At 44.7% G+C, this 8498-nt stretch overlaps 1 protein-coding gene across 1 annotated transcript; it reads right to left on the reverse strand.

The window, feature by feature from the left end:
- Positions 1 to 1219: 1219 nt before the first annotated feature.
- Positions 1220 to 3472, reverse strand: LOC141649707 (uncharacterized). Its single transcript, XM_074458390.1, has 3 exons — positions 3408 to 3472; positions 1911 to 3305; positions 1220 to 1763 (listed from the first exon to the last, which is right to left on the reverse strand). The coding sequence occupies exons 1-3, from the start codon at positions 3470 to 3472 to the stop codon at positions 1220 to 1222; spliced, it is 2004 nt and encodes a 667-aa protein (XP_074314491.1).
- Positions 3473 to 8498: the final 5026 nt, after the last annotated feature.

Here is an 8498-nt window from a genome sequence, read left to right on the forward strand (position 1 = left end):
TGAGCTTGATCAACAACACCTTTTTTTTCTTGTCACAGATTCAAACTTTTTTTTCTTTTTATGTAGTGTGAAAAGAAATAAAGGCGCCTGATGATTATGGATTACTCCGGTCGGATCATTTCGACTCTCTTCGGAGTTGTTATGCAATGTACCCGATTCGTCGACCGCATGAAGTTTTGGGAGGTACTCCGGTCGCATCATTTCGACTCTCTTCGGAGTTGTCATGCAATGTACCCGATTCGTCGACCGCATGATGATTTGAAGTTATTTCAGTTGGATCATTTTGACTCTCCTTGGAGCTATCACTGCACGTAACGTACCCAATTCGTTGACCACATGAAGATGTGGAGGTTACTCCGGTCGGATCATTTCGGTTCTCCTTTGAAGTTATCATGCAATGCACCCGATTCGTCGACCGCATGAAGATATGGAGGTTACTCCGGTCGGATCATTTCGATTCTCCATTGGAGTTATCATGCAATGTACCCGATTCGTCGACCGCAGAAGGCGCAAGAGATAAGAGACTACGAGCTACTCTCTTAGGAAATGTCATTTGTTGACTGCAAGAGGCTGCAAACCACGAAGTGTACTTCACAAGATCAAGACAACATGGTTTAAAAAGACATGATTTTTATTTGGAGGTGTGACTGTGCTCAAGCTGCCTACGTACCTACAAAGCACGAAGTGTACTTTATAAGATCAAGCCAACATAGTTCAAAGATGGAAGGTGTTTGTTTGGAGGTGTGGCTGCACTTGAACAAAGTATTTGTCCAAATTGCCTACGTACTCACAAAGCTGACAGAGATGACAACTTGCAAGATCAAGCCAACGTAGTTCATAAAGAGGAATGATGTTTGTTTGGAAGTGTGTCTGCACTTGAGCTACATGTTCACCCAAGCTGCCTACGTACCTGTAAAGCACAAAGCACTTTACAAGAACAACCCGACGTAGTTCATAAAGACGGAAGGATTTTTTTTTTTTTTTTTTTTTTTTTTTTTTTTTTTTTGGTATGCAGTTTAACCTCTTGCTTAGGAGCTTTCACTGTCGAGCTTCAAGAATAGTAGCGCTTCAAGAATTTTCCGTTGATTGGACCGACACGCACACCGTCTTCATCAACAATCTTATAAGCACCATTTGTGTAGACTTCTTGCACCACGTATGGGCCATCCCACTTAGAGGTGAATTTACCAACTGGTTAGTGAGATGTGATGATTGGCCTTCATACTGCAAGTACCAGGTCTCCCACTTGGAAAGAACGAGGGCGCACCTTTTTGTTGAATGCGCGTGACAACCTTGCTTGATAACATTGGAGCTTTTGTTGAGCCTCTAGTCTCTTTTGATCGAGAGCTTCCAACTCTGCGAATCGCAACTTGTCATTCTCATCATCTGTGAGTCCCTCCTGAATAGCAATGCGTAAGGAAGGTATCTCCAACTCCAAAGGCAGCACGACCTCCACTCCATACACCAATGCATACGAGGTTGCTTGAGTAGGTGTTTTGTATGTGGTACGGTATGCCCATAACGCCTCACCAATTCTTTCATGCCAATCTCGCTTTGACTTTGCTACTACTTTTCTCAACAAGTTGCAAATAGTTTTATTGAAGGCTTCAGCCAAACCATTTGCAGAGGCATTGTACATGGATGACTTGTATTGTTTGAACTTGAATTTTTCTCCCAGACTTGCCATCAGATGGTTGAAAAATTGTTTCCCGTTTTCAGTTGTGATACGTTGAGGTACATCATATATGTAGATGATTTGGGTTCTAATGAAGTCCACAACATTTTCTTTCTTCACTTCCCGTAGTGTGATGGCTTCTGCCCATTTTGAGAAGTAGTCAGTGGCAGCGAGGATATACTCGTGTCCATTTGAGGCCTTTGGAGTAAGAGGTCCCACAACATCAAGTCCCCACGCTTCAAAGGGCCATGAAGAAACAGTAGGATGCAACGGCTCCGGCGGTTGGTGTATAAAGTTTGCGTAGAACTGACAGGGTTCACATTTTTTCGCAAAGTCCATACAATCTTGTACCATGGTTGGCCAGTAATACCCCATTCTCTTTACGCGATCATGAAGTTTAGGCCCAGATTGATGAGCGCCACAAATTCCAGAGTGAGCTTCATGCATTGCTTCAACAGCTTCGTCCTTGCTTAGACACCTCAAGCATTGGCCTGAGAAAGAACGTCTGTAGGGCGTCCCTTTATAGTGAATAAACTTTGTAGCACGTCGACGTATCTCAACCTTGTGTCTGGGATCATCAGGTAATTTTTGGTGGTCCAAGAAATTAATGATAGGTTGACGCCAATCATCTTCATCAGCTGTGTAGACGCATATCATGTTGGTCGTGTCTACATTTTCTTCTCCTTCAAGCAAAGATACTGTCCAGCGGTTGCAGGCTGGGACTTGCATAGACTCTTCTGCCCCCAGTGCCAAAGTGGCTGCAAGATTAGCAAGCGCGTCAGCCAACTTATTGGCACTCCTTGGTACATGACCAACATGGATGTCGTCAAGTTGATTCAGCAGTTGTAATACCCGTTGATGGTAGGGAATCAAGTCTTCCTTTTTTACTTCATATTCACCAAGGACTTGGTTGACCACTAACTCTGAGTCTCCGTAGATGTCCATATCCCTGACGCCTATTTCAATCGCCATTTGAAGGCCGAGTATAAGAGCTTGGTATTCTGCCATATTATTCGTGCACAACTGAGTAAGTGTAAAGGCATATGACATGAGATGATTTTGTGGAGTTACAAACACAACTCCAGCTCCAGCTCCATCTTGCCTTGCATCACCATCAAAGTACATCTGCCATGGAGGTAGAACGTCCACGTAGAAAATTTCTTCTCCTGGGAGGTCATCTGAAATTTCCCACTCTGCTGGCACTGGATGATCAGCAAAGAAGTCGGCGATAGCTTGACCTTTCACAGCCTTTTGAGGCACGAACACCAAGTCATACTGCTTAAGCAACATTGCCCATTTCGCAAGTCTTCCAGACAAGGCTGGTCTTGAGAGTATGTACTTGATTGGATCAGCTTTTGAGACTACATGTATGGTATGCGCCTGCATGTAGTGCCTCAACTTCTGGATGGCAAACACCAAAGCAAGACATATCTTCTCTATAGGCGCGTAATTCAACTCAGCTCCAACCAAGGTACGACTCAGGTAGTAGAGTGCTCTCTCCTTGCGGTCTTCAATTTCTTGAGCACACATTGCCCCCAGTGAGCATTCTTGTGCTGCAATATAGAGGACAAATGGCCTTCCTGGAATTGGTGCCCCCAGCACTGGCGCGCTGGCCAAGTACTTCTTGATGCTATCAAAAGCATTTTTGCATTTTTAATCCCATTGAAATGGAACATCCTTTTTCATGAGATGGCTAAATGGCTGGCAACGCCCGGCTAAGTTAGAGATGAACCTTCGGATGTATGCCAAACGTCCTTGCAATCCGCGCAACTCTTTCAATGTCTTTGGTTCCGGCATTTCGTTAATAGCTTTGATTTTTGTTTGGTCAATTTCAATGCCTCTATGCCTGACCACAAAACCTAAGAACTTCCCAGATGTGACTCCAAATGCGCACTTGAGTGGATTCATCTTGAGTTGACATTTTCTAAGTCTTTCAAAGACGGTTCGAAGGTCTTTTATATGGTCTTCTCTTTTCTTTGATTTGACAACCACGTCATCAACATAACACTCTATTGTTTTATGCAGCATGTCATCAAAGATCTTTTGCATTGCACGTTGGTACGTAGCGCCAACATTCTTCAATCCAAACGGCATGACGTGTAGCCAGAAGATCCCTTTTGGGGTTCGAAAACCTGTTGCTTCTTGATCTTCAGGTGCCATATGTATTTGATTGTAACCAGCAGTACAATCCATGAATGAGAGGGCTTCATGACCAGTGGTTGCGTCAATCATCAACTCTGTAACTGGCAAAGGGAAGTCATCCTTTGGGCATGCATCATTAAGGTCTCTGAAGTCGACACATATGCGCAGTTGTCCATTCTTCTTTCTGACTGGGACAATGTTTGCTATCCAGGTATAATATTTGACTTCTCGAATGAAACCTGCTTCAATGAGTTTATTGACTTCCTTTTCAAGTTAAGGTACAAGCTCCGGCCTGAAACGACGTTGAGGTTGCTTTTTGGGATTGGTGCCTTTCTTGATTGCTAGACGATGAACTGCAATTTTTGGGCTGAGTCCAGGCATCTCCTTATAGCTCCAAGCGAAGACATCCTTGTACTCGACCAACAACTTGTAGTACTCCTCTTCTTCTTCCTTAGTCAGCAGAGCACTGACATAAATGGGGCAAGGATCTTCAGTAGTTCCCAAATTGAGTTCCTTGAGCTCATCCATAGTCGATTGCCCCCGTCTTCAAGTGTTTCAGGGGCCTCATCGGCCTCAACTTCTTCATTCTCGTCAGGTATCTCTTCTACTGTGATGTGATATGATGACGTTGTAACTTCTAAATCTCCTAGCTTCTTTACACCAGAAGGACGTGAAGATGAAGGAATAGGCTCAACATTTTTTGACTGGCCTGTGAGAACTAGTACGCGCCTCCTTGCTTTGAGTAGCTCATGCTGGATAATATCCACTACTTGCATACGCTTCATGCGAGATGGTATTGCGCTTCTCAAGTCATCACTTACTCTTACTTCTTCTTCATTTTGTGTTTTAGAAGTTGAGAGAGGACGACCCTCACCGCTATTCTTCTTGGGAGCCCCTAGTCGACTGAAGACTGTTTTTGATGGACCGCCCAAGCGTTCATGTATTGCACCCTTCTTGTTTGTGCGCAACGAAAGTGTTGATACTTTGACTTTACTTTCTCCTTGATTGCCAAGCCTGGTAAAGACAGAAATGTGTTTGGTTGAAGCACATCCCTAGCCTTGTAAATATAGAAGGACGACACTTCTCTGTAGGTGGACTTATTCGATCGAAGACTGAAGATGGATGCATCTTTTCCTCTCCTTCATTTTCTTCGACCTCTTCTACTGTGATGTGCTGAGAAGACGCAGTAGCCCCTTTTCTACGAGCACCAATCTTCACAGGCGCAGGAGACTCATATCCGAGCCCGACCCTGGTCACCATGAAGCTCCCATCTTGCTTGAACACTTCATGTTGTGCTTTGTTAAGACCGTACGGCTCAACTTCTACAACTTTGCCGAGAGGAGTCGGATTTGTAAAGTCATATCCAGCCTTCGCAAGTAGCTTGTAAGCATTGGAATCAAATATCCCCTTGTTTTTCTCAATTGATGATTGACTGGATGAACAGACGAAACCATTCAGAGGAGGTCTCACAATCTTCGTTTGAGATGAACTTGGTAGAGGTGTAACGACTTTGGCCACCCATTCCTGCTTGAACACCAGACTTGACTTTTTATCCTTATGCTCTATCTTTGGTGTTAGACACTCTGCAAAAGGACTCTCCCCATCTTTGCGGCGAGACTTTGGGATGAAGCGTAGTACTGGTGGTGTAGTTTTATGCGGCGTCTCTTGCTTCTTGGGTGACGCAACAGGAGTAGCTATTTTGCTGGCCTTGTCTACATCTTTCTTAACATCATTTTCTTTAGCAGGACTTAAAGCACTATCTTCTTTGATGATGTTCTTTTCCCGCTTACCCCCTTTTCCTGTTGAAGAGATGGTGGTTGGCATGAACTCACTGGAAGTATCATTCTCTTCAAAGAATTTTGCATCAGCGAAGAAAGAGTCGACCTTAGAGAAGGGTTTGGCGTCTCCGTCTATCTTCCTTTCACCACCACGATAATATTTCAAGCATTGATGGAGGGTTGAGGCTAAAACTCCGTTTTCGTGCTTCCAAGGTCGTCCCAGCAATAGTTTGAACGATGTCTTGCCATCCATGACATGGAACAATGTGTCAGAAGAAAGATCACCCATGGCAAGGTTCACGCGGATCATGCCAACTGCGCGCTCCCCATTTAAGTTGAAACCATGAATCATTGTTCGACTACTGGAGAGTTCGTCCATCGTGTTCCCTAATTCGTTCATGGTTGCTTTTGGCATGAGATTGACTCCTGATCCTCCATCTATTAAGATGTGCTTGACCTTTTGCCCCCGGATGTACCCGGACACATAAAGTGGCCTGTTGTGAGGTTTGGATCCAAGAAGTAAATCCTCATCTGAAAAACTCAAGGCTGCGTTGCAGGAGACACATCCGATTGATTGCTCAAGAGGCTCAATTTTTTCTTTCATCTTGCCCGCATACAACTCGGGCTTCTCAAGTCCTTGAATTATCAGCTGACGCTTCTCTTTAGGTAGATGAAAGATTTGCTTCCATCCCATGTTTGTAGGAAGGGCGTCAAGAGCAGCCACTATTTCGTTCTCCTTTTCAGAACGCAACTGTTGTGGCAATACCGCATCATCTGGGCCTCCTTCCTCTATCTTCTTTTTAACATCACCACCTTCCGTAGCAGAGACAGTGCACACGGTAACCTTGTTTAAGAAGTCTTGTGGGAAAAATTCTTTTAAGGTGACGGGACTCGGTGGTTCTTGCTCAAGTATATCGATAGGCAAGACATGTGTTTTGACCACTGTTTTGGACTTTCTCTTTCCCTTTGTCTTGCGAGATTTCGTCCTTTTTGATTGTTTTCTTCGACGATGAACAGGTTACGCTGTCTGTCTTGCTTGTTTCTTTGACTTCTTGCGCGTAACCAAAGTCCAACCTTCATCGTCATCTTCATGCTTATTTTCCTCATTCTTATCCTGAGGAGGTAGTCTTTCTTCCAATGACGTTGGAGGTAGTGACGTCAATGACCCTTGGATCCGTAATGCCACAGGCTCAAAACTCCCGAACTGCAACATATACATACACTGTCCTTGTCGTATAATTGGCTCGTCAGGTTGTTCCAAGACTACAGTAGTTTGATTTGTGGTTACTGTGTCATCCAAGTCAAGAATGATCTTCCCTTCCTTGGAGAGCTGCATGATCTTCTCCTTGAGTGTTATACACTTTTCAATAGGGTGACTCACCAGCCTGTGATAAACGATGTAGTTGGGATCGTTTGTCTTGTTTGCTTGCTCAGGGCGCTTGGACTCTGGAAATTGTATAATCTTTTTTTCTAAGAGATCATCGAGCATTCCAGACAAGTCAGAATCTGGGAATGGGTATTTCTTAGCCTGCAACTCTTTCAATGTAGGCTTGTCTCGTTGGTAGTTGTAAGAGAATGACTCTTTCTTCTTTTCATACTTAGGCTTTGACGATATTTTCACAGGTGCACTGTTGGTTTCGACGACCATTGTTTCCTTTGTCGACGATTTGGAGTTCTTATCAGTTTTCTTGAACTCCTTCTTTTCACTTGGCACCTTAGAAGAACTTGGTCGAGCACTACCATGTTCTTTGATTGTGATCTCCATGTCATGGGCGCGGGTAGCCAGGTCTTGGAAGCTCTTTGACATGATCCCTTTCAGGATGTAAAGAATGTCCCATTTCATCCCGTTGACGCACATTTCAACTGCTGACGCTTCACTTAAGCGATCCTTGCATTCCAGACATAGCGCACGCCACCTGTTGATGTAATCGACGACAGGCTCATCTTGCCATTGAGTTGTCTTTGTCAATTCGCTCATGCGATGACACGTCCGTGTCTTTGTAGAATCTGTTGAGGAATTCATCTTCCATGTGACCCCAGTTGTCAATTGACTCGAGTCCAGATCGTGTACCGGTCGAACGCGATCCCTTTGAGCGAACGAACGAACTGCTTCACCAAACGATCACCTTCTGTTCCAGCATTGTTGCATGTCTCGACGAAGTGGGCGATGTGTTGCTTTGGGTTCCCCTTCTCGTCGAACTGTTGAAATTTTGGAGGCTGATAGCCAGATGGCATGCGCAGACTGTCAATCCTCTTAGTGTAAGGCTTGATATAGCGTCCACTACTTGTCGAGCTATCATCCAACTGACACTTGATCGTCTTGGCTATTAACTCCTGCAGACTTCTCTTCGGTGAAGTTCTTGATCTCATTCTTTGGCTTTTCCCTATCCTCGCCAACTTCCCTATCGCTATCAACATCCCTATCGGTGTCACCATGCTCGCTCTCGGCCTTCCTGTCACGGAGTGCCACCACCTCTTTTTGGAGCTCATCAATTTTCTTGTTCTTTTCTTCATTCTTCTTCATCATCTTTTCAAGGAGATCATTCATTTTCTGCATTCGATCCTCAAGAGTATCGCCACTTATCACCATGACTGAAGCAACGTTAGGAGTTGAGGTTTCTTTCTTCTTTGGCGATGCTTTGGGTTTGCAAGGAGAAACCTTCTTGTCAACCTTAACACTTCTAGTCTCCTCGCGTGAAGGAGAAGAGGCGGCCAGGAGCGCTGTAGCAGCAGCAGCTATGGAGAGAACTTGCGCGGCCTAGTTGGGACATGTGCAGAGCGAGATCGCGGCAGAAGCATTGACAAGACCTTCTTCGCCATTCCTCTTGTGGAGATGCTAAACCGATCGCGTAGCGGGGAGGTAGCAAAGACAATGGGGGTACCCTGCAGGATATCTGCGTAGG

This window comes from Silene latifolia, chromosome 3 (assembly GCF_048544455.1).
Source record: "Silene latifolia isolate original U9 population chromosome 3, ASM4854445v1, whole genome shotgun sequence".
In the NCBI taxonomy this organism is placed as follows: Eukaryota; Viridiplantae; Streptophyta; class Magnoliopsida; order Caryophyllales; family Caryophyllaceae; genus Silene; species Silene latifolia.

What these genes read in the sequence shown, in the direction of transcription:
- LOC141649707 (XM_074458390.1), bottom strand. Translation starts at nt 3,472, where the DNA reads ATGCCGGAACCAAAGACATTGAAAGAGTTGCGCGGATTGCAAGGACGT. An exon ending in CGTTTGGCATACATCCGAAG is followed by an intron (nt 3,306 to 3,407) that starts GTTCATCTCTAA and finishes TGCTTTTGATAG; the next exon opens with CATCAAGAAGTACTTGGCCA. An exon ending in TCTTCATGGCCCTTTGAAGC is followed by an intron (nt 1,764 to 1,910) that starts GTGGGGACTTGA and finishes GGACTTCATTAG; the next exon opens with AACCCAAATCATCTACATAT.